Genomic DNA, 25,843 nt, shown 5'->3' with positions numbered 1-25,843 from the left:
TCTTCCCTTCCCCGCGCGGGGGCGCCGCGGCCCCGAGAGCGAGCGGCCCCGCGGTGCGGAGCTCGGCCCGGCCCGGCCGCAGCGGTGCGGGGCTCGGCCCGGCCGGAGCGGTGCGGGGCTGGGGCCGGCCGGAGCGGTGCGGGGCTGGGGCCGGCCGGAGCGGTGCGGGGCTCGGCCCGGCCCGGCCGCAGCGGTGCGGGGCTCGGCCCGGCCCGGCTGGAGCGGTGCGGGGCTCGGCCCGGCCCGGCTGGAGCGGTGCGGTGCGGGGCTCGGCCCGGCCCGGCTGGAGCGGTGCGGTGCGGGGCTCGGCCCGGCCCGGCCGCAGCGCTGCGGGGCTCGGCCCGGCCCGCAGAGGGATCCAGCGCAGCACTGTGCGCTGCTGTACAGAGCGCAGCGTTGCTCCTGCCGTTCCTGCCGACGCTCTCCAGCACCCGCCGCAGCTCCCGTGGAAAGGGAATGTCAGAGGCATTCTCAACGTTATTTCTTTCTGGTGGGAATAACGTTGGGGAATGAGGAAATCAAGGTTTAGTACTGAGAGGAGCTCAGTGCTATTTGCACTTCAGCACTTCAGTGCTATTTGGGAATCAGTTAACGCTCTGTTTGGTCTGTAAAGAAATGTTCGGTGCTTTCTGTTGTGCGGGTGTGCGCTCTGCGGGGCCAGGGAGTCGCCAATGCATGAAAAGTTACATGAATGAAAAAGCTCCCCACGACACCTAATGTTTCATTAAGAGCTAGTTTTATTAAAAGCTCAGCAATTTTCACGGTTTCTATCTTGAATTGCAGTAAAGCGAATAGATTTGTTGTCAGTATTCCTGTACAAAATAAACTCACTCTTAACTACACATAACGTTTCCCAATCAGTAACTGTAAACTTATCAAAGATGTATACTGAAGCAGCTCACAGGATGATTAAAAGAATCAAAATACTGTAACTATGTTGTCTTACACATTTAACAGACAGCTAAACTGATGACAAGTATAGCAATATTGAAAATAGTCCACATGAACTCACTTGGATGAGGGAACCATTATGATAATGAAACATCTGATGGTATGTGCATTTTTCTATTTTAGCAAGCAATAGGTGCACTTTTGAATACAAATGAAAGTTTAACAGTGAATTGTACTGGTAAATATCATTATCTTTGGGACCAGACCACTAAAAAAGCCCAAAAACAACTTGAGAAGAAAGCCCCATTAGAAAACTAATGCATCTCTAATGGGAATCTATAATTTGATTATTTTAGTGCCTCTGGACTGTATTGGTTGCTCTTTCTTATTAGAAGTAAAAGTTCTGAGACAAAAATGCTCTCATTTGTCACTTTTTCATCACAGAGAATGTGATTGAAAATAATCTGCTTTTCTGCTCTGTAAAGATTCATACCTGCGGCCTCAAATATGCTGTGTGTGCACTCACCATAAGATTAGCAGGAATGATGGCTACAGTGGTCTGTCACAATGCTGTTGTTGAGTGAGATGTGTGACTCAGAAGTGCAGTACATTGTGTATTACACAGTGTGTGCATACATATTCAAGCACGTGTACTTCCTCTAAACTATTACAGTGAAGTTTATTTTGATGTGGATCTTACACTTCCTTCCTGCACACGCTGGAAAAGCTTGAATCAAACGAAGAACACTCTTACTACAAGTTCAGCTACTACTGAGCACATGGCATGCAATCGATTCATGAATATTATTCAGTATATTTGATGTTTGCATATTTTGGAATTAATGTTGTGTATAAGCAGTATATCTCACAGGTATCAGCAACTCTCCTAACATGGATCAGCTGCTGGAAATATATTGAACATTGCATCCCCAAGTGACACTTCTCTTCATTTGGAGACTTTTTATGCAAAAAGCCAAGGAATTATTTCACTATTGCACATGCATTTAATTACCATAATGCTTGTCTCTTTCAAATGCAAATACACTAAGTGGTACTTGATATGAATTTCCTGGTTTGCCTAACATGAGAGATAGCAATTTTATTAAGTTCAGTCCACTAGAAGAACAAATTACAGAGGAAAAGTCTTTTTCAAACAGCACACAAGTTCTGGTGCTAAAAAGCAAGTTGGGATGCTGCCAGTGAATAATTGCAGACACTGAAATCACAGACCTTGGACAAACTGGTCTCACAGCTCAGATGTCCCCTCCACCCCGGATGTATGGGCCTTTGAGCAGCCTGTTGTTCAAGCTCCTGGACTAAACCACTGCTGGATTCAGTGTGATGAGTTGGGAGTGTCACAGGAAGGGTTAAACCTAAACCTTGGCTGAAGTGGCAATACCTTGTATAGCACTCCTCAAAATCCATTTTAAGCTTAGCAATGTGCCAATGCATATACCAAAATTCTTGGGGGTCTACCACAATGCTTGCACAAGTGTTAGCTATTTAGGTGAGGCCACCAACATAACAGCTAAATATCTTAAAATCAACTATTTTCTATGACACACATTAAGCCATGGTAAAAATTCAGCACAGCAATATTTTAGTGGGAAAAATCCTATTCATAGGACTCTGTAAGAAATGGTTGTACTATCAGACCCATAGCAGATCTTATAAAGTATTGTTTCCATGCCTGGGTACACTCTCCAATGAAGTTTTCTCTGACAAGGAAGTGTGTTTTGAGACTCTGTGCATATGATCAGGCAATATCTAATTGCCCTGGTGTTGAGCTCTGCCTGGTAAGGACATCTTGACTCTTCACATATGAAACCTGCTGTTGCACATGTTCCCCAGTGATTTCACCAGCAGTGGCATTTGGCACAAAAGCAAGTCTAAGGAATTTTTATGTATCACTAATTCTAAGAAACCAGGTTTTCACAAATGGTGAAATGTGGTCAGTTTACTCAAACACCAAAAGAGCAAAGCAGTTTTCAATGAATCAATATAAGTAATCACAAAGCAATTATCATTTAATTCTCATGCATTATAGAAAGTGACTAATCACTACAGGAAGCTTCTGGTTGGCAAATTTATTTATCCCTAAATGGATTCTTATCAAAAAAGCACTGTTTTCCTTTTCATTTTATGGACCAATGAAGTTTATTTCTGTACAAGCTGCCATGAAGGCAATGAGAGAGAGATCTGTTAAAAGTATTAACACTTGCATTAATATCTGTATCCTCCTCTGGCACATATTGTGATGAAGTGAAATACTAACAGCAAACATGAACCCCTGAGAAATACTGTTGATATTTCTCTAAACAGCATTTTTATCTTCGAAGAATTCCATAGCTGTACTCTCAGAATCAAACCAATCATACTTTTTAAGCCATCTGTGAACATTAGCACTCAAGGGTAAGGTACAAACATTGTATGAGAGGCATCTGCATAGACTTTCAGTTTGTTAACATTCTTATGATGAGATGCTATCGTTGTAGTCCATCCTTGCAGCCTGAATTGCAAAGCTATGCACTAGCAAATACATTGGAGACTTTCATTATTAACATTCCTAATCCAAAAATACTCATTATAAGCCTTCATTTTGTATACAGTCATTTCTCTACAGCTGAAGTGAGTCATGCGGATCCGTTCACCTGCAGCATGCTCCCTCTCTCCCCAAGCCCAGGTCAGTGATCTCACACCAGGAGTTTTCCCAAGGACATCAGAGCTGTTTCTAAGATACCATTTAGGCTTCTGAGTGCTGGACAGCAGCTAAGGCAGATGCTGTTATCACCACCAGAAGCAGTGGATTAAAGGCACACCTCAGTGCTGGTTTCTCACATTTCCTGTTTGGGCCTATAAACATGGCAAATTAGACACTGGCAGCTCCAGCTCTGATGTGTTGGCCAGAGAACAGCTGGGTGGATTGAGGAACTAGAGTTCTTCCTGACCCTCCCTACTCCCATTTCAGGAAATGTGCCTACAACTACTGCTCAAAGGAATCACACTGTCCCAAGTGCTTAGTGAGGGCAGGCAAGCACAGTGCAGAAATAACTTCCATGCACAGAAGCCCTGTCACAGACAATTTCTCAATTTACATGGTGAGTACAATAATAAGATAAGGCCCCCAAACAGGAAAGCCTGTGTAAACAAAATGTCATGGAAGGGTACTGAATTCTTTAATGTGGATAGCTGGCAAGGGTTGGTCTATTATTTAAACATCTAAAAATTCTGTTTTGTTTGTTATTCAGGATTAATAGTTGCTGCAGATTTTAGAGGGTATTTTGAATGGTGTTCTCTGCATAATAACAACATTGCAGTTGTTTAAAACCCCAAAATAACCTGTCCCCCATTTATTTTTAATAGTGAAATCTATTCCCTCTTTTTCCTGTACACCCTCTCTTCCCCTTTCTACAGCTGCCTTAGAGGGGAAGTGAATAAGCTCATCAGTATTCAGGTATTGCTAACAGGGAGGTCACCTTCTTCTGTTAAGCAACTCTCAATTTCAAACTTTAAAACCTTGCAATTAGTAATTTGACAAGGACACCAAAGAACATGACTACTTTGCTCTGACTCAGGTGATGTTTTCTGAGCGTAATTCTACTTACAAAGCATGAGAGGAGTGATTCCTGCAAAGGGGCAAATTCTGCCTCTCATATGTGCAAACTGTGGGATGCAAAGCAAATGTCATGAAGGTGGAAGCACAGGGGATGATAAACAGGGATCTGTAACTAAGCAGAGGCAGATAGAAAAAAAATTACTCAAGGTTAAGATAGAGCCTTTTCAAAATTGGCAAGGACTTGCTAATGAGGAATCTTTTAATGACACATTTTATTATGCTTGACTGAAACAAGGCTTGTGAGACCAAGAGACATAGAACTAACAATTGTAGTAGTGTGTGTCTTTTTAGTAAGATCAAATTATTCCCTTCTCTACTATCTTCTTTCTTCACAGTTCAACTTAGGAACAGAACTGTGAGGTAAAAGATTCAGAAGTACAAAAACATTTTTCTCACAACAACTGTAGACATTTCCTGCGCTGCTCTGAGTTTTCTGTGTACACAGTAGGACATTGGTTCTGTTACTATGTTAGTAAGTTCCAAACACCGATTTGTTAGAAGATACAAAGTGATCTACACCTACTCATGAGTAACACTGCTTCCTGTGCTGAAAATGGCCAACACCTCCAGGAGCATCCCATCAACACGCCAGGGGTGACCCCAGTACACAGCCAGCCCCACAGGAGGCTGTGTTCTTCTGGTTCTTGAGAAGAACCACAGGAATTTTCCCAAATCAGTATGTGATATACCAAGATATAATCCACAATGTATTCAGGAATTGGTACTACTCTGTACAACTTCAGGATGGAACAGCTTGTGTCTGGTTACTAAACTAATTATTCTACATTTTATTCTTTTATAAGTGCAAAAGCAGGACAAAGTCAGAGATTATTTCTGTCTATCCTGCATCTTTGATCTCCTACCATAATAAGTGTAGTACTGGATCCAAAAGTCCCCATGCTGAGCTTACTCTTTTAAGCATGACACTTCAGCAAAGTAACCTGTCTGTTCTGGATATCATTTTCCTTTCAGTCAGTGAAACTCAAAGGTGTTTTGCAGGAGCTGTTTGATGAACAGCTCAAACTAGTACATCCTTTCCAAACACTCTTTTCCCTATAATTTGTCAATACTATTCTATGGTTCAGAAGGTTCAGGTAAAAACCACAAAGGGATGAATGTGTTCTAGAATGTGTTAGTTCAAATGAATAATATCTCTGATCAATTTTTATGCAAAGGACTTTCATATGTACCATGTGATGGTACATAGTGGCAAATAAGTTTTGGACAACAGATTTGCAGAGAGGAGGTAGCCCTAGTGATGTCAGGGAGCAGCAGGGTATGAAAACTGCAAATATCCACAAGAAATTAAATGAAAAACCAGTGGAGTAAAATAAAGACAAAGCCCCTGCACATCTTAAAATGTCAAGCTGAATATAAATTAAAACTTTACAAGCATTAGGAACCAAAAATAAGTATGGATCTTGCTGTCACCTTCCATGAAGGTGATAATCTTATGAACCTTCTTTTAAAAATAAATAAATAGAAACCACTTTTCACATGCTCAGCAGAAACTCCAGCTTCAGCCAAGCAAAATTTGCTGCTGCTCCCAGCAATTGCAAGAGAAGCACAGAACCAAGCTGCTACTAAGTGAGCAGTTGTGATCTGGTTACCCCCTCTGCACTGCTGCCTCGGGGGCAGTGCTCCTGCTCCCATCTGCCTTTGGAGGCAGGCCAGGGAGTGGGGAGGCAATTGGAGGCTAAGCTGTCATGCTGTTTCAATGGCGCACAGAAGTGTTCATCTCTTCACTAAGAGTATTTCATCCCTTTGATAAAAGGATGGAATTACAGATCAGAGAGAAATGGGAGACAAAGAGATTTTATTCCACTTATTTTGTCCATCTAGAACTTGATTTTCCAAACTTACTACTGTTACATAATCCTGTAATACAGGTTTGAATGAGCACAGGCACTCCTCACTACTGCAGGTGTGAGTGAAGTAGGTCCCAGGATCTCCATCACAGACACCCTGTGGGTAAGAAATGCAAAAGGGAAAAAAGGACCAATGAAGCCTGGCTTGTACTCACACTGACACAAGGTAAAATTCAATTGACTTAGGGGAGATCATGCTTTCTCCTCCTGAAATTCCTTGATTCCTTCACAGAACACCTTTCACCTTCAGCAGCAAAACCGTACCCAAGATGATGCTTCACTAGACAACTCAAACTTACTGCAGGAATATATGGGGGAAAGCAGCATGTGATCTTGTGGTTGCAAGCTGCTTTGCACAGCTTGGCTGTGTGAGAATACTTATACTTTAAAATACTTATATTTTAGGAGTTTTTTTTCCTTGTAAGATATACACATGTTCACTACAGTCCAAGTTAAAAACCAAAGGGCTGGTAGACTCTTGTAAAGCTGAAAGCCCAGGGAAGATTCACCTCATGCTGTCCTCTTACTGAAGTCATCCTTTGCGAGAGGTTGTAATCCAACATTCCTCTTTGGACCACTGAGCTGAAGCTTTATGATTTTCACTTATGTTTAACTTGGATAGCTCACAGATGATTCCAAAACATCATCTTGCTAGACCTCAGATCTGAAGCAAAGGTTGTAAAAAAAAAAAAAAGCTAATCTCCTTTAGTGTTGTTCACTTTCATTTCCTGTCTCCCATCCAATTTCGTTAACAATTCGTGTCTTACTTTGTGGCTGAAACATCAGAGACTTAAGTGAGCTGTATTCTTTTTGGATATCCTTGTGTGTCTTTTCAATGTGGTGAGATGTAAGTAAATCCTTGTCACAGAATAAAATGCAGCAAGTAGCTGGTTAACTCTTTTTATCTCTGTAAAAGCTACGTAAATTTGCCACAATCATATTGATATTTAACCCAATGCTGCTTTTCTCTGAAAGCATTGCAAAAGGAGCTATGATATATCCAATTTCTGATAAGATGAAGCCTGATTTATCCTTGTCTAGCATCACTGGCTGAAGTCTGTGTTGCACAGTGTTGTTACATCAGGGTGCCAGTGTTGTAACTCACGTGCAACCCTGCAGCAAATGATTACACTGCTGCGAGGCACCCTGAGTGGAACTCACCTCTTGTGTCCAACATCCAAAACCTCTCATTTAATTTGGAGGTATTTAAGCATTTATCTCATTCTATCTCACTTGCCTTCTGAGAGAAGCCCAGACAAGTCAAGGACAGAAATTGCATTTGAAGTGTGTGTTATCCAGACACACAGATCCTTGAGTTTCTTGGAACACCTGACCTGTGTCAGTACGAAAGTTCTTAATCTGATTCATGCTGTAGGTAAAATTTCTAGGTGCCTTTACTTAAAAAAAGAAGTAATGTAAATAGTTAGAAGCTTAGTTTTCATCTGGAATAAGTAGCTCAATCAGGCTGAAAGTAAACATCTGCAAATAAGTCTTGTTTTGTGCTGGATGGGTTTTAAGAATAGAACAACATATTAATTTTGCCAGGACAATATGCATGATCTGATCCTCCATCAAACTCTTAAAGGAAATGAAGAAGGAAGGTACTAAGAAGAAAGAAATTAAAAAGGAATTAATAAGGCCTTGAAGAAAAGAATCTGCTCTGATAAATCACTGCTATTAGGAAATTGATAGGATTTATTCATAGAACCATGATCCAATGCCATCTTTTCATGCTTTATCTTAAACAGCTACTAAGCACAGTGGAAGAAAAAATTGTGCAAGAAAGCTCAGGGGTAGAGCAACATAAAAAATGAATAATTTGGAAGTCGTGGTGAGGCAGAAAAACCACAGAGACTGCACAAGAAAAGAGGCATGGAACACAACTTGCTTAAATGACCCTCTTTTCAACAGGAGAACAAGTAATAAGTAAAACCAACTGAAGAGTTTAAGACAGAAACATAGACTATAAAAAGACACATTTTTTGCAGGTGATGTCAAATCATTGTGTCAAATCCTGCTTCAGCCAAAGAGCTGCACAACAATGCACTTTCTGAGATCCAACTGGCAAAACAGCCTATGAAATTCGTGGTGATTAAGTATTGTAACTTGCTTCACATCACCATCATAGTTGGCATTAATATAAACAGCAACTTGCTGAACTGCTGCAACTCTACAAATAGGTTTCAGGCTGGAGGACAGTAATTTAGAGACACAACATCCAACAGACAGAAGCAAAACAGTTCAAGGGTACAGGCTTTAAATCATTCTAACTTCCCAAGTAGGATACAAAACAATATTATTGCAAGAATTACTGAAATTTTCATTGAAACTGAAGGCCCTCATTTCAGAACCAAGCAGCTGTGTGTAATGCCAATGACAATAACACATATGTACTTATTAGATCATTACTGTTCTTAACTGTGCAAAATTACTGGCTGGTATAAAGACATTATAATAGATTGAATGATCTCTTCTTTGTCAATTATTGATCAAACTGTTTATTCTGTGAATAAATGTTAACAGGAAGGCCTACAGAAAAATCAACTGAAATTCAAATGGGGATTTTCAAACCTGAAGATTTGTTTTTGTAAACAATTTGATGTTTTGTCACAGACCATGAAAAATTGTTCTAGAAACAGTTCATGGCTGCTGTCAGCCACATCAGTCAGTTGTTGCTGAACTGCTGTCCTCCCTTTAAATGTTGCAGTATTCCAGTCACCTGACAGTGGCACTTGGAGAAGTCTATAAAGCAAATAGGACCTGTGAATTATATGGTATGTTAGGAAGGAGTCAAGGCTGACTGTCAACAGCAAAGCAAGCTTTTCAAATTAGAAAGCTGATTCAGGTTTTGTTTCCTGCATTTAACTTTGGCCTGTCAAGGATAGGGATGCTCCTAGTTTATATTTTTTAAGCAGAATAAGAATACAAGTAGATGGCTTATAAAAGCAGCAATGGACATGACTATAAAAGAGACTCTATGTCTCTTCTTGAACTAATTTGAGAAAATAGATAAATGGAGTAAACCCAAAATTGGTGTTTGGTCTCCAACATCAACTATCTCAGGGGAATCACTTCAGTTCCCGGCATTCAAGTCTCAATCAGCTGTAGACACAAAGATTTAACAGAAAGCAGATGAATTGCTGCTTCCTTTATCTGCCACCTACATTACTACTCCTACCCTTAAATTACTGTAAAATGTAAACTTAAGATAAATCTTTTAAGTCTTTAAGTTTAGACAAGAACTTGGGTTTTCTCTGCTCTCCAACTCTCCCTAACATCACCCTCACATGTGTAGGCAGTATCTCACCATAGTAATCAGGAAATCTGAGACCATGAAAAAAAAAAAATCAAAGAAAATTCCTAAAATTTGCAATTATTTGACTTCAAACCAAAAAATTTAGCTCTAGCTCTCCTGAGGTACCAGTACAAAAGTATGTTCCCTGAGCTTTCATTTCTGTAATCAGGGATTTCTTTCCTAGTTCTTCACATCTCATAGGAACTGTTCTACTGCCTGGGCAGTCAGCCAAACCTTGTAACTGCAGAACAAATCTTTCATGATTTACTTCTACGGAACTTCATGAATATTCTCAGAAATGCCAAGCTGCTTTATTAGCCTTCTGAATTATTAAAAGTTCTCAAGCTAATTCCTCGTTATTAATATTTTGACTTGTTTTATGATTGCATCTGGCTGCAGATTATGCTTACAGGCCTTGCCTAGTAGCTTCTTTATGCGTTGCAGTAGATGTATTTTACCTTGGACAAATACATAATTGCTCTCTCTTCCAAACCGATGAGGCTCTTTTCAAAAGCATTATGAAAACCAAGGTTCTAGTTCCCAATAGTTTAAGGCTGTTGATTCTTTGGTTCCTTACAAGCTTTTGTACTGCCCTGGCACAGATCCTACCATGGCCCTTTCCATCTTTCTGAAGAGTGTCTAGCCTTCATCCTTTCCTTCCCATTTCTTCCATTATGTGTTCTTGCTTCTCTCTTGTCCTGATTTCTCCCCAGGCTCCTCACACCCTCCCCACTGCCATTCCTCGTGCTGGCACGTCCTTCTTTCTCTTAGCCTTTGACATGCCCTGGCTTCATCAGTTGAGTATATTGTGTGCCAAGCTCCTGGGGTGGACGTCTGTCAGCTGTTTGTGCTCTTGCCAGTGGAGTTACAGTTGGCCACAATCTGCCTGAGTATCTCCAGATGAATCACATCTTTGATCTGTAGTAACTAATGAGTACTGTCACGGGCTACGAGCAGCTGTGGTATTTAACAAATCACCCTGCATGCACACCTAACTTCTTTGGTATAAAAATTACCAGTCCTGCTAGCAGGCAGTGGAAGATTTAGATTATTTACTTAATTTCATCTTTCTGCAAAAGCTAAAGCTTAAAATATGTTTGTGGTGTTTTGTTTTGTTTGTTTATTTTTATTAGCATTTCACTTGCAATATAACCCTGAGGGGGGAGCTCTGGGGATTTTCATTTCAAAAAACTGCCACTAGATAATCTGCCCTGGCATGGAGACATCGTGTAAACTATCCTGATCTGCAAGTCTTGTTACAGTCAAAATGATCAGTATGAGTTAGATTAGCATCTTTTCCCAGAGAACCATACAGACCTTATTTAGAAGTTCAAAATCTCCTGTTTCTCAGGGTCATTTGTTCCAACAGCTAATTACTTTCAATTAAACAAATGGACAAAAAAAACCAAACAAACAAAAGAAAGCCCAGTTCTCTCCTTTCTGACCACAATTTGTTTCACTTAAGTCTAGCTTGATTCTTTTTATGCCTTTTCTTAGTCTACAAGAAGGTACATACATAGTTGGTTTGGGTTTTTTCAAATTTGTACTTGGAACATTTCTCAGTCGATACTGGATTATGACAAACCTTTTGTAGAGCTGTCTCTAAATGCCCAGGGATTTCATTGTCCCAGACATTGAAATGTCCCAGAGATTCTGAAACTGTCATACAAATCTGGTTCAGTTTGGGCAAGAGAGGCTCCAGGGAGACCTTAGAGCACCTTCCAGTACCTAAGGGGCTCGGAGAGAACTGGAGAGGGGCTTTTACGAGGCCATGTAGCACTAGGACCCGCACGAGTGGTGTCACACTGGCAGGAGCCCGATTTGGAACAGAAATGAGGAAAAAATTCTTCGAGATGCCGAAGCGCGGGAACCGCCCCGCCCACATTAGCATCGCCCCGCCCACATTGGCCACGCCCATCTTAGCACCGCCTTCCAGCCCCGCCTTGCAGCCCCGCCCACGGTCTTAGCGCATGCGCAACACCCGCTTGTGAAGCCCGGCGGTGCTCGGCCGGCCTGGCTCCCGGCAGAGGCCGCGCGCATGCGCGGGGCGGCGTCGAGGCCCGGGCAGGCCCTGGAGCGGTGGCGGGGCCGCGCCATGAGCGCCTGGTAGAGGGGCCGCGATGAACCTGCGCGGCTTCTTCCAGGACTTCAACCCCAGGTGAGTGCGGCACGGGCGGCGCCGGCCCGGCGGCGCTAGCCCGGGGGCCCGGCCGGGAGCAGCGCTGGGTGCGGGACCCGTCGGCTTTGGAGCGGAGCGCGGCCTCGGGTGGCCCTTCCGCACCGCGAGCTCGGGCGGCGTTTGGAACACGCCGTTCTTTCCCGGCCCGTTTCCTGCCCAGAATTCCCGAATCAGCCAGGCTGGAAAAGACCTCTGAGATTATCGAATCCAGCCTTTCCATCCCCCGGGTGGCGGTGCGTGCTCCCCGCGGCTGGTTCGCGGTCCGGGCTGGGAAGGCGAGCGCTCCACATCTGCTTTCCAGCCCCACTTCCAGCCGTCTGCTTTGTTGTCGTGTAGTTTTCTGATATTACTCCCAGGCTCTGTGTGGTGTTTGAATGCTTCACCGCGGTGCTCTGGGGTGCTCTGGCTCCGCACGCCCCAGCGCAGGCTCGGTGTCCGCAGGTGCGAGCTGCCCTGGGCTGCCCGGGGAGCACCGGGCCAGGCCAGCCCTTCCTTCGGCCTCGCTTGAAATTCACAGTGGGATGCTCACTGCAGCCCCGGGTCCTGCTGGCTCTCCAAGCAAGTACGGACATGTAACTTTTAAACAAACGGAGAGAATGAGTTCAATTTTACCGGGTTTTACCAGATATTCTAAGACTACAGGCTAAGGACCTACAGGTAAGTTGTGCAAGGTGGCTTGAGGTGCTGAGGGTCCTGGAAGAACCTTGCACGTGAAAGAGGCCTTACACGATGCCAGTTAGAGCAAGTCGTGCTCAGTCAGTTGTTCAGACAAACAAAAGAGTAACCAAAGCTTCAGGAAGTAACCAGAGCTTCAGGAAGTGTAACAGAAGCTGAAATACACAATTGCAATACGTGTGGTCAGAGTAAAGGAAAAGTAGGAACAGAAGTCTTAGAAGCTTATAAAGTTTTGTTGCTGCAGAGCGATGCTTGCAGTTATTTGGGTGGTGAGTGAGCAAGCCAAAGGTGCACTTTTGCAGGTGTCTTTGTGTTTTGATGTGCCTGGAACACCCGGGGAGCAGGGGTATTTCACTACTGCTGTGTTTGTTGAGGAGCTGGGGAACGTACAAATTACACAAATATTGAATGTCAAAAAAGGATGACTAGCCGAGGAGCTGAGACATCTCTTTGTTGCTTTGAGGTGTGACCGGTTTATATCATCCAATCCCGAGGTAGTTTCATCAAGCATGCAGGGAGATGCTGACACAATAAATCTGTTATTCGTTATTGAGGTGCAGATGAGACACTTGTTCTGAGTAAAGACAAAACAGCTTGATATCAAACATAGCAGTTCTGATCTGATGAATGCTTTGTCATTTGATGTGAGTGAAGGGGGGTAGTTTGAGTTGTGCTGTTGGAGAAACAGTACTATTCCTGGCTGCTGCTGCATTATTCTGTTCCTTAGGTTATCCATGTTTTGAAATATATACAATTACTTCACTGAAACAGTGTTGAAACCTGTTTATGTGTTTTATAAAGTAGTCTGTGAGCTTCTGGTGGATGGGTGGGAGACTTTTTCCTTCCTGTTCTTTGAGGAAATTGCCTACTGTGTAATTATTTTGTCTGATTTTTGGTGGTACAAGCAGTTGCTGTGCCACTGTCAGATATGTTTATTCATTCTTAAATTGACTATGTTATAAACTGTATCGATGTAGCTATTTTAAATTTGTAAGCATCATCCTCAGTGTTCCAGTGAGAAATTTCTGTGTTCACTTCTCACTTGTACTGTGTACAATAGGTAACTTTGCTAAACATTTGACCTGTTGGGTTTTTCTTTTCTTTATTACTGCTTTTTTTGAGGAATGTTAATATTAAGAAAAAAAATTATGTGAAGTTTGCCTTATTACAATTCATAATAACTTGGTGTGGATAAAATTTCATAAATTAAGTAACTCAGTTTTGAATATCAAAAGCTACTTAATTTGATTTGTATGACAGAATACATTTTTTAAAAACTTGTACAGCTGGTAGATTTGTGAGCCTCTATTAACAGAGCTCCTGACTGGATCCTTGTGGAAGGGAACTGTTATCTCAGTCCATTCACTGAGATTGTTATGCAAAAATGCTTTGCTGTGTTTCTTTGAAGCAATGGTTTTATAAATAAAAGAGATGACATATGCTGTATCTATGATGAAATACTTGATTCTTTGCAAAGAAGCTTGACACATTTTCTATTAGGAAGCATCCCAGTGAAATTTCAGCTGTGACTGATTTTGTTGTCCTTTACAAAGTTAATGTGAAGTTGCCTGCCTTGATTCCTGACTGGGTTGTTTTCTTTCTTTGTTCAATAGCAAATTCCTTATTTATGCCTGCCTGCTGCTGTTTTCTGTGTTGCTCTCTCTACGTCTGGATGACAAAATTCAGTGGAGTTACTGGGCTGTGTTTGCTCCAATATGGCTGTGGAAGTTAATGGTGATTGTTGGTGCCTCAGTGGGAACAGGAGTGTGGGCCCGAAACCCCCAGTATCGGTAAGTTCATGATGTTTGCTTGGCAAAACAGAGGCAATGTCGTGTCCTGTCAGTCTAGGACAAAGTAACTTTCACATCTTTAAATACATCAGTGTTGAGTTTTTTGGTGATTTGAGTAGAATGTGAATTTCAAGATCCCAGGGCAAAAGAAAAATGACCTTAAATGAAGTGAAATAAATGTCTTTTCAGTCTGTGGTGAATATTTAATGAAAACTCTTAGTGCACAGATCTCCTCATACATTCACATTTTGTGTGGGTCAGATCTTGTTTGACCCTTCTCGTAATGGGTCTAGTGGTGTAGGAAGAAGCTCTGTGTGTGCTGTCATTTTACAGGCATTTTACTTTTAGTAACAGAAAATATCTTTTGCAATATTCTGGCTTGAGTAAATAAAGACATTCTGGGGAAAGATGTTGATTCAATGAATGCTGGTGCAGAAATCAAACAGATCATTTTAAATTTAGCTTATTTTCTAATAGCCTTGATGATAGCTGACTGTTGATATACTAGCAAAGAAATCCAGTTTTATCTGCCCAGCTTTGGAATCCTTAAAAATTTTTCAAATTGTAAAAATCCCACTGCACCCTTTGAGTAAAATACTTCAAACATGCAGCTTTATAGGAAAGAAATCCTATTAGGTCATCAGCAGTGGAGTTTAATGGGTATAATGTATATGTTTATTAAAAACAAGTGTTAATAGCTGAAGCTCAAGCAAGTGTTCTGGGATGTTTGCAGGGTAATGTGCTTTCTTACAAGCAAGTAAATTCTTCCTTATCGTCTCTTCAGAGCAGAAGGAGAAACCTGTGTGGAGTTCAAAGCTATGCTAATTGCAGTAGGCATCCACCTGCTGCTGCTGATGTTTGAAGTCCTGGTGTGCGACAGGATTGAAAGAGGAACCCATTTCTGGCTTCTGGTCTTCATGCCCCTGTTCTTTGTGTCTCCAGTCTCAGTTGCAGCTTGTGTGTGGGGATTCCGACACGACAGGTCTCTGGAGGTGAGGCTTCACTTCCCGTGCCCCTGCATGGCAGTGCAGCACTTGGGATCAGTTCTGGGCCAGTTTTTCTTAGGAAAGAACAATACAGAAGACTATATCAGTCCAGTTAATTGCACTCACCAGTTAATTGCACTCATCTGCAAATGGGAGTGAAATCAGGGTCAGGAATAATACAACTTTTTCTAGTATCTTCTAGTTTTTTTCAACTACCAAATTGCAGCACGTTTTGAACCCGCTTTTTTATTTTTTTGTGTTAAAATAACTCACCAGGAAGTCTGCAGTATAGATCAGTAACAAACACTTACATGGAACAACAGAAAAAAATTCCACTGATAGCAAGCACTGTCTCTAGGCAGGATTGAGTTTCCAGAGCCCCATGTAATCAGGGCTGAAAATGTCTCAATATCACAATCTATGTGTTTAATCTTTAATTTGGGAATGTGAATGATAGGCAGTAACATTAGGGTTTTATTTTCTGCCTCTATCTTATCTTTAACTCCCTTTGGTTTTGGAAGAACCTTGGAAGGATTCTCAAGGTGCTCCCACAATTGTGACATTTTGCAATAAATTTAGAATTCATACTGAATTTTTTTACAGAGTTTTTCATTTTGCTATGTCCTCAAACTACCCCATGACAATTAAAAATCTGATTTTTAGATGAGGCTCAGCTTTTTCAGGTATTTTAATTTCAAGGGGCTATTTCTCTAACATTAGCATAAGATGAGTTTTTCACTAGAGAGAGACATTTTTGGTAAGTGCTTGTTATGATGGCTGGTAAACTGATATCCTGAGTTCATTTTGAAACATTTGCCAATAAAAATATATTTTGCAGGGATCTGTTGCCAGTTAAGCATTGCTAAAAGTAAAATTTGTGTGGAAGTGCTTGCCATCTACTGGATGATGCTTGATTGCCCATTGATTTGCAGATGACTGCACAGCTGCTAAGTGCTGGCAGAAGAAAGTGCAATCCATGAAAGGCAACAGCTGTCTCAAGCCATTTTTATTTATTTTTTTTACTCTTAGTCATCTTCACCTAGTGCTATTCTACTTTCTCTTCTTTTTACTCTGTGAAGATTTCATTATTTCCCTTTGATTTGCTAGAAACACGAGGGGTCTGCCTTTAATCCAGGACATCAGTTTTTGACTTGAGTAATCAAAGCAGTTGTTAATCTGTTATTATTTTCATAAGTATTTAATCTGAAATACATTATCTGCTCATTCCTGTTCTGCATCTGATTAGGTGATCAGTAAGTACATGCTGGGGTTTTTGTCTCTGTGTCATGGTGGGCTCAGAAAAATCTTCCTTTTATGTGTTACACTATTTTATAGTCAGTAAAGCACTATTTATTTAAAGCATGTTGAATTCATTAAGTTTGAGCCACTGCAAATATGTGTGCACTTGCCATATAGATCTCATATGTTAACTTGATTCTATAAACTATTTACGTCAATTGATCCTCTGATTTTTCTATTTTTCTCTCTCTCTTTGCTCTTGCAGCTTTCTGGTTGCTTGGTCTTATGCTTGAGTGGGAGGGTTTGGTGGTTTATTCTTTTAAGAAAGCCAGTAGTACAAAATTATTTTAAATCTACTTTTTCAGTCTTTAAAGTAATTTATAGTTAAACAGTGGAGACTTTGGCATGGTCTCTGAAGCTGGCAAGTGCCTGCTGCCTGTTGGATTTTTGACTCCCTGAACTGTAACTTTCAAAGGCATTTATGCAGATCATAATCTACACAATCATGTGTGTTAGTGAAAAGTAGCATGTAGTGTCTGCCTTCAGAGAAATACTACATTTGAAAGAGGCCTTACATAACTGCATATTTTTTATTAAAATGAGTAATGTTTCTAGCTTGCATTCAAAAGCTTCAGTTAGACTTTTCAGATAATAGTTCTGTGGTCTCTGAAAATCCTACCCATTGTAGGGCTGCCCATAAACTTTGGAAGAAGAATCTTGCCAAGTGTGATGGTGTTTCATTGTCTCACTTTGTTCAAGCTAGACACAGACTTTAAAAAAACAAAAAAGGGGATAATGAAGGGCTGTTTCTCACAGTGGCAAGCAGAACTCATGAAAACCTTTCATTAACATTTTAATGAGAAGTACTGCTTTTCTCTATTGCCACAAAACCTGTGTTTTCAGTGTAATTCAAAATATCTCTCAATTATACAGTAAATTATTTGAGTTTGGATGTCATATTCCAATATTCCATGTATTTCTTTTCTTCCCTAAATAGAGCTTTTTATTTTAATTAGACTTTTAATTTGGACTGTTGGTAGTTTTGCCCATTAGTGAAACTACAAAATATTCCAAGAGATTAATTTTGCTAATTTTAAGTTGAAGGTCTTTTTACTACTTAATTTAATTCTAGCAGTATTTCTTGTATGAAAAATACAGCTGTTTTCTGATATTTTGCTTTTTTCTTTCTGATTAGTTTGGTTTTTCTTATTTCTCTAATCATTCTAAGTGCCCTTTTTTTTTTTTTAAGAAGATCTTGAAAACAGTAGACTCTGCATTATTTGATTGGGATCATACCCACACAAATGTAGGGATGTTTAGTAATAGAAAATGTAAATGCAAATTAATTTTCATATTTCAGTGATAAGAATGGGGTCAGAGAAGTGCTTTGACAGGTTCATTGGTTATCCTGGAAGTAAGTTTCTCATACTAAGAGTTAACTAATGTTTTATTCTTTTTCTAGCTGGAAATCTTGTGTTCAGTCAATATTCTACAGTTCATATTTATTGCACTCAGACTAGATGAGATCATCAGATGGCCATGGCTTGTATGTAACCAGTGTTTTCTTCTTATCTTTGTTTAAATGCTGAATTTCATAAAGATATTTATTCTAGTGAACAGTTAATACATGGTCAGTCCATGATCCCATTTTTGGCTCACTTAGCAATCCTTCACTGAAGGTCTGGCATCTCATTCAGTGGTCATGGCAATCAGAGGCTGTTCTTTGGGCACATCATCCTCTGAGGGAGAGGAATGTGCCATCAGCTGCAGTTCATCTCTGAGCAGCAGTTGAAAGAGAAATCCTCACCCAAAGTTCCCAATGGGAACAATAAACAAGCCATGAAAATGATTGGTGAGTTAGAGAATTGGTAAATAACTACTTTTATTTGTTGTGTTAGCATGAATGCAAATCCACTTACTGTGCAAGTAGTCTTTGTCAAAACTGCTGAGATGTCCTGTCCCAAGTGCCTTTAGAATACAGAATGGCTGTTTCTGTGACTGGGTTTGTGTAAACTACCATAAAACTGACAATCTGTCTGTTCTTTCTCCTGTCAAAAAAACTTGAGAAAGGATTGAAACCCTTTAAAGTAAAGTATCCAGTGTGGAAATACTTGCTAAGAATCAGTTTCAAGTACAGTTTGAGCCCATGCAAAATCACAGAAGTCTTACCTAAGTTGAACTACATTGCCTTAATTTTAAATTGTTTCACCTTGATGGGGTTTAGAAAGCTGAGGAACCCCTGAAGTGATTATGTCTTGAAACAACACACTCATGAGCTTGATCCCTTCTGTTAGACATTATATTAGTTAAAGACTTAATTTTCCTGTTTAGGCTTAATACGAAGATTCACTTTATTAAAAAAAAAACAAAAACCAAAAACAAACTACTGAAATAAATGTGTCTTTCTTTCAGGTGGTCTGTGTTCCACTGTGGATCCTGATGTCCTTCCTGTGCCTCGTGGTGCTCTATTACATCGTGTGGTCTGTGCTGTTCCTGCGCTCCATGGATGTGATCGCTGAGCAGAGGAGGACACACATAACCATGGCTGTCAGCTGGATGACAATTGTAGTTCCACTGCTCACATTTGAGGTAGAAAAAGCCATAATGAGTTTGATGTGTCTTGTTCTTTTTTCAGTAAGTAACAAATGATGATTTTTGAATTTACTGAAATGACAATGCTGCTCTTTATTTTTGGAATAAAATATTAACAGCAAAGAGGAAACACAAACGAGAATTCTATGTTCCTTTAAAGTTTCTTGAGTAAAATCTGCATCACACTGGAACTACAACTACATGCTTCTGTGAAGGCCACTTTTTCCTCACAGATGTGTGAAGTTAAAGGTTTCAGATCAGCATGTGCTTTAAGCAGTTTGAAAGTGAGTATTGCAAATAAACTGACATTGTTTAATTTTTTTTCCATTTAGATCTTGCTAGTACACAGACTGGATGGGCATAATTCTTTTTCTTTCATACCCATATTTGTTCCTCTTTGGCTTTCACTGATAACATTAATGGCAACAACATTTGGACAAAAAGGAGGCAATCACTGTAAGTATTTCAGAATCCTGGAAAGAGATTAAAAATCAATGTATTTTATTAAGATTTGTATTTTCAAAAAGGGCTTTTCTGTTACTACTGTTTTCATGCAGTTGTAATAAGGTTTCAGTGCTTACAGTGTCCTCCCCTGTGGCACTGTTTACTTTGGTTGAGGTGCGAAGTGTTTTGTGTTCCTTCTCTGTACTGATGTGACCCAACACTGTGTAATGTGTGAAATGAAATGGATTCTTGCTGGGGTGGTGTAGCTGTAATTTATGCAGGTGGATGTACACACAGGCATCATGTGCAGAAATGGAACTGTGCAAATGCTTGTCTGGACTGTCTGTGTGTATATAACCTGAATTGTAATGTTATGATAGGCATAAGGAACGCTGAGAAGCAGCATTAACAAATCTTATTTGCTTATATGCAAAAAATCAAGAGACCCTAAATTGTCTACTTAATTAAGTGTTCATTCTGTTAATAATGTAAAATTATTTTGTTTCTTTTAGGGTGGTTTGGAATTCGCAAAGACTTTTGCCAGTTCCTGCTTGAAATTTTCCCATTCTTGCGAGAATATGGAAATATCTCTTATGATCTTCATCATGAAGATAATGAGGAGACAGAAGAAACGCCACTGCCTGAACCACCAAAAATTGCACCAATGTTCCGAAAAAAGACTGGAGTGGTCATTACGCAGAGTCCTGGAAAATACGTGATTCCACCTCCCAAGTTAAACATTGATATGCCAGATTAAGATGACAGTAGCATATTAAACTTGAACTGGTCATCAACAGACAGATGTATTTCATCTCATGCCTTGTCCCAATTCCTTTAAAATAGGTATTGCTGAATCAGTGGCTTGGATTACACAAATCAGAAATCTTGGAGATAATCTGAGTGCTTTTCCAGAAATACGTGGTTGTCTAATTTGTGAACAACCTTCCTAACAGGTTGGTTGCACGCTTGCCTGTATAGTATTTATATGAACATTTTTAGCAGTGTAATATATTGTTTAAAAGTCCTGTTGTGTACAGTATAAGTATTATCTAAAAGTATTTTTTTAAAAACCCTGTATGAAATGCCTATGCTATTCCAGGTGTCTTTTAGGTCCTAAATATACCCTTGTTTTCATGTATCTTTTAAATGCTTTGGGATGCCTTAGCATAGTACCTCTTTACTTCTTTCTCTGTTCAGCTGCAATCATCACAGAGGCACAAGAGTGTTGCACTTCTGAGGCAACACTGGAAAGCTTTGTTTGGGAGGGGAAGTAGAATGTATGGTGGCTTACATGATGCTTTTGATTTAGCTGTGTAAATACTCATGTAAGTATTTCCACTTTTGTGCTGGCTTGGGAATTACATGTTGGTTTTGTTGCTTTTCCAGTTTCATGTTTTGATTCATCTTGAGCAGCATGTACCATTCTCTCCTTAGACTGGCTGTTTATTAAGCTGTTTCTCACATTGTGTGGTCTATGTCAGAAACATCTGTGGTAGGTTTCACACCTGTTGGTTAGCTGGTATAAATATCATAGCTTGGTCTTTGTTACCAACTTTGTGTTGGTCAGTGTAAATGATTAAACTTTTCAAGATAGGATCTTGTTGGCATTTTCTTGTCTGAAGAAAGACCTGCTTCGACAGTGTGCCTTGGACTTGCAGGTGCTTTGGAGAAATGGAGTCCATGAAATGTGTAGTCCTGTAGTTTATAAAACCAGATGTCTCATATTCCCAAACCCTTGCAGCTGCTCTCCGTGTTTAGGTACCCACAGTTTAGATAGGTTAAATACCATGGGTCTCATTTCTTTAGTGTTAGCATGGCAGGAAGAGCAGGGATTGTGTGGACATTTCTGCCTGTGTTCAAGGTGTATGCCTGAAACACTTGGATGCAGCACTTCCATTTCTGATGCTCCAGAGCTTTCCTTTTGTGCCTGTGGATCAGCTACTGCCTGAAACCCAGCCCAGCACTGTGCCATCCCACAGTTTAAATTTTGTTGCAGTTTTATTTTATATATATTTTTTATTTTTATATATTTTATATTCTGGTTCAACAAATCAAACATCAGGGGGATTGTTACTGGACATCAATTTGCCTGCACACCACCATGGAAAAGAAAACCAGACACTGAGCTTGGATGAGAAACCAAGTCCCAGCAGGAGAACACAGCAGGGGCAAGGGAGAACAGGCACAGCTCTGCACTGGGGAAGGCCTCACCTGCCAAGCACAGTGCCAAGGCAGGTCCTCAGGCAGTGATTACAGCTCTATCTGCTGCTCTATCTGCTGCTGCTCAGCTCTATCTGCTGCTGCTCAGACACAGAGGAGCTCCAGCCTCTGCACCTTCCCTTCAGCTGAGGCACAGCAGGGCTGGGCTGGGCCAGGGAACTGCTCAGGGAGCTTCACCCAGCTCTGCCCTGCAGTCACTTCCCACCCCTGCAGCTGTGCTGGCAGCAGCTCGCTCTGCCTCCAGGTCAGAGCCCAGCTCCACGTGGGGTTCAGATCCTGGAGCTGCAGGCACTGCCCTGGGCCACAGCTCTGGCAGAAGTGCTACAGCCTAAGGGACCAGGTTCCTAAGTGCTCCAGTAAAGTGTCTGAATACTAAGACTCTGCCACTTGTCCTGTTCTGTTTTTAGAGCCATGCCTAGGTGTGAAGCCATGCCAGGCCTTGCTCCAGAAAATCAAAAGGATTTTCACTGTAATGTAGAGTGTGAATTTTGAAAAACTCTTGAGAGTGCCAAAGCTTAGTGGCTATTATTTGCAATTCTTCACACTTGTTTTGAATTCAGTATTATATTTTCAAAGACAACTAGTATTTTTCATCTTAAATAAGAGGGGAAAAAATCTAATACTGGCTCAATTTAATTTTGAACAAGCACCTTCTCAAACTGGCCTTTCTGCAATGTCTGTCAGGTCACAGAGCTGTATTCATCATGCACATCTTGTGTGCCTGAAATGTGAATGAAAAGAATCTATCCTTAAGGCAGGAAAAGGAGTGGTCTGGGACAGATGTCCTATAAATTGTGGCAGCCTGCTTTTAAGCACCATTTCCCTATAATCAGAGATGCAGGTATCAAAAAATAATTTTAATTTACATTTAAATTGGCACACAATGTGTAACTGTACATTTAAAAATTGCATTTACTTAGTTGTTTGCACAGGAAAAGTCTAGAAAAACAATTTCATGTGATAGTCATAAAGACACATCTTGTTAGTTTTGTCTCAAAAAAGCAGTTCTTCAAATGTATTTGCCATTTCAAATAGTTTTGGAATAGAATCCTAGACAAAATGCTGACGTAATTCACAAGACAATATCTTACATACAAGTCTGCATTTAGGCAGGAAAAATAATAGTCAGGGGCAACACCTACAATTCTGAAGGGATCAGTTCTTCAGGGATATCCACCTGCCACACGCCTGTTCTCCCTCTGGCAGGAATTGGTTCCAGGAGCCATCTGGGATTTGAAACAACAGTCAAATATTTCTGCTCTAGATTACTGAGGACAGCTTTGTTTTCCAGCTCCAGAATCTCTTCAGGAGGCAGGTTTTCTGGATATAGTGATGTCTCCCCAACATCAATTAATCCTGTATGTGACAATTAAAATACAAAATTAGTTACCAGTTTTATCTCCTAGAGAAAAGTTTTCCACAAGTAGCCCTCCCTGAGGACACAGAACAGTCAGTTTGCTACCAGAAGGGCACAGTCAGGGGGAGGCACACTTCCCACCTGTGCTGTTTGCTGCTGAAGTCCATGTGACTCAGCTCAGGTGGGTGAGGAAAAGGAGGAGCAGCGAACAGTTAAAATCATCACAACCCAGTGCTGCAGAACTCCTTGAAAAGCAGCGTGCATCTAAGGAGGCACAGCTGCTACCAAAATTCCTGAGCTACATTTGGACTTGGACCAGCTTCAGTAAAGCATAAATCTCTCTCTGCTCCTCTCAAGCCACTATTCTATTAACATTTTTTAAATCATTAAACTATTTTGAAATTCCTACCTACATCACAATTAAGCATGCAATTTGTGTTAAGGCTGCAAATCTACATATTATGTAGGACCTACAGTTTTCAGTATTGCAGAACCACAATGTTCAGTGTATGTGATAGAATTAATTTGTTGTGCTGGAATAGCCAAAAGTACTCAAATGACAGTGAAAGATAGTGTAACAAAGATACCTACAACAAAATAGTACAAAATGAGCACTAAAAACTTTTTAAGTGTACAGTGCACATCTGGTATATGTCAGCACAATTTATGCAGTGAAACATCACTGCCTCTTCACTGTGTTACAGAAACAAACCTCCTCACTGCCCAAATACCAAAAGCAACAGAGGAAAAAAACTGAAATAGGATTTATTTATGTAATTATTTATGTATACTTTAAAATGGCATGCACAGTGCTGCAACATCATGAATTCACTTGACCACGAGTACTGCAAAATGGTTTCAGCAGAGTTCCTGAGCTCAAAATGCAAGTGTGAAACTGACCTGTATTGTGCTGAAACATACAGGAATTGAAATAGAACCCCCACCACAACTCAAGCTCCACTCCTTCAAAGCGTTAAAGAAATGTCATAATGAATGCAAACACATAAAGCAGATGTGTATTTCAGTGACTGTTAAGGGACTGAAACTTTGTTTACAAAATATACAAGGATACTTACCTGCAATAACTCCTCTGCCAAATTTTTCCCCTTCATCCAACAAATCCTGCAGTTGTTTCGGTGTCATGCCGAACCTATTCAGAAGAATTTCTCTCCATGTTTCATCCTCCCAGTCCTTAACAGCTATATGAATAGCAATGGTGCAGTTCTTGTAGCCTGCTAGCAAAGGACGCCAGCGAGTCTCTACTGTTTTGACTTGGTTTAGAAGCAACCCTGCGTAGGGCTGTCGGAAGGAAAGGCAACCGAATTTCATCGTGCTCTTCGCATCAGCAGCCGTTTATTTCCTGTAAACACACAGGCGCCCGGGCATGAGTCTCCAGCAGCGGCCGATGCCCGTGACAAGCTCGCGGGCCTGGAGCCGCGGAGCTGCGCGGAGGGAGCTGCGCGGCCTCCCCGGGGGCGGGTCTGCCCCGCGGGCCCCGCTCTGCCCGCGCCGCGCTCCGGGCTCGGGCCGGGCTGCCCGAACAGCCGGCTCCCGGCCGCCGGCTCCCGGCCGCAGGCGTCTCCCCCGCGGCCCGGCCCGGTCCCCTGCGCGGGCTCCTGCGGGGAGCGCTCCGCCGCCGCGCGGCCATGGAGGCCCCGGGGCCGCCGCCTACCTGCGCCGGAGCTCCGCGCCCTCCGCTCCGCCGGCCCGCCCGCACGGTGGGTGCCGGGAGCGGGGCGGGGCGGGCCGGGAGGCGGCGAGCCGCGGGCGGGGGCGCGGGGCCGGGGCCGGCTGCGCTGAAAGGAGCGCGGCCGCGCCGTTCCTGCGGCTTCTCGGCCGTCCCGGGAGGAGGGACGGGGTTGTGGCCTGGTCCCCGGCGAGCCGGAGCGGCGGGGCCCGGCGGTGGGTGCTGAGGGGAGGAGGCAGCTGCGTGTGCCCCGGCCGGGGGGTGCCCGGGGCGGCAGTGCCAGGCTCGGTGAAGCGCTGTGCCCTCCCGGCCGGGAGCGCCGTGCCCGCAGCCCCGCGGGGGTACCGGTGCGGCTCTGCAGCCGGGCCCTGCGGGGCCTTCGCGCCTCTGCTCTAACTAAAATAATTCAGCACGTGAAAATTCAGTGGCTCTCGCCTCCCTGCTTTCTCTGGGCATTAGTTTGTTTGGGGCAGCATTTCCCAAAGTGCTCTCATCCAGCCCCACTCTCTGAGGACAGTCTTACCTGTATCCTGGTGGGCTCAATGGCGTGTTTTGCAGCAAGGCTTTGCCCTTCTAATACAAGCGGTTTGAACAACGCAGTTACTGTTTGACAACAGGTTTTGCGTGTGCTGGTCCCGCTGTGAACCCTGGCAACAGGGAAAACTTGTGGGGATCTTGTAAGCAAAGTAAAATTCAGAGACCTTACAGGAAAAGATAATTTGGAAAAGGAGAGGGTTAGAATAGATGTATAGTCATGCTATACCTGTTCAGTTGTAATGGGTAGCCTACATATATAGGCTGAAAAAAACAGTGAACACGTGTTTTTACATGGTAATTTCCAAGGTATACAAATCAAAGTAACCTCATTAAGGCAGATGGTGATACTAAAGATGGCTTCTGATGCAGCAAGTTGAAGAGTTGAGTCCTGCCTGAATTTCTTTAGGTACAGAAGATAAAAAACTGCAGATGTATCTGTGTCAAAATAAAAATCACGGGAGCTTCAT

General features: G+C 41.9%; 2 protein-coding genes across 3 annotated transcripts; one reads left to right on the top strand and one right to left on the bottom strand.

The window, feature by feature from the left end:
* The first annotated feature begins 11,638 nt into the window (after window positions 1-11,638).
* On the top strand, window positions 11,639-21,171 carry TMEM185A (transmembrane protein 185A). 2 transcript variants are annotated; one of them, XM_038122842.1, is made up of 8 exons: window positions 11,649-11,828; window positions 12,291-12,506; window positions 14,138-14,314; window positions 15,099-15,306; window positions 18,002-18,085; window positions 18,952-19,128; window positions 19,464-19,587; window positions 20,088-21,171. In XM_038122842.1, exons 3-8 carry the CDS (start codon window positions 14,256-14,258, stop codon window positions 20,330-20,332), a joined length of 897 nt encoding a protein of 298 aa, XP_037978770.1. In that variant the 5' UTR covers window positions 11,649-11,828; window positions 12,291-12,506; window positions 14,138-14,255; the 3' UTR covers window positions 20,333-21,171. The 2 variants fall into 2 exon arrangements, with proteins under 2 accessions (XP_037978769.1, XP_037978770.1); XM_038122841.1 differs by lacking the exon at window positions 12,291-12,506 and having other exon boundaries at window positions 11,639-11,828.
* Window positions 21,172-22,637: 1,466 nt separating this feature from the next.
* Window positions 22,638-24,977, bottom strand: LOC119695039 (uncharacterized protein CXorf40 homolog). Its single transcript, XM_038122844.1, has 3 exons — window positions 24,825-24,977; window positions 24,229-24,512; window positions 22,638-23,151 (listed from the first exon to the last, which is right to left on the bottom strand). The coding sequence occupies exons 2-3, from the start codon at window positions 24,479-24,481 to the stop codon at window positions 22,934-22,936; spliced, it is 471 nt and encodes a 156-aa protein (XP_037978772.1). The 5' UTR covers window positions 24,482-24,512; window positions 24,825-24,977; the 3' UTR covers window positions 22,638-22,933.
* Between the last annotated feature and the right edge of the window lie 866 nt (window positions 24,978-25,843).

The sequence above is a fragment of the Motacilla alba genome, chromosome 4A (assembly GCF_015832195.1).
Source record: "Motacilla alba alba isolate MOTALB_02 chromosome 4A, Motacilla_alba_V1.0_pri, whole genome shotgun sequence".
Taxonomy (NCBI): Eukaryota; Metazoa; Chordata; class Aves; order Passeriformes; family Motacillidae; genus Motacilla; species Motacilla alba.
Note: the sequence above shows the minus strand (reverse complement) of the source record. Positions and strands in the feature narration are given on the sequence as shown.

Excerpts from the sequence above, each read along its gene's own strand:
- TMEM185A (XM_038122841.1), top strand. The coding sequence starts at position 11,791 with ATGAACCTGCGCGGCTTCTTCCAGGACTTCAACCCCAG. Across the intron at positions 14,315-15,098 it reads GCCCGAAACCCCCAGTATCG|AGCAGAAGGAGAAACCTGTG; the intron begins GTAAGTTCATGA and ends TCGTCTCTTCAG. Across the intron at positions 19,588-20,087 it reads ACAAAAAGGAGGCAATCACT|GGTGGTTTGGAATTCGCAAA; the intron begins GTAAGTATTTCA and ends TGTTTCTTTTAG.
- LOC119695039 (XM_038122844.1), bottom strand. The coding sequence starts at position 24,481 with ATGAAATTCGGTTGCCTTTCCTTCCGACAGCCCTACGCAGGGTTGCTT. Across the intron at positions 23,152-24,228 it reads TGGCAGAGGAGTTATTGCAG|GATTAATTGATGTTGGGGAG; the intron begins GTAAGTATCCTT and ends TGTCACATACAG.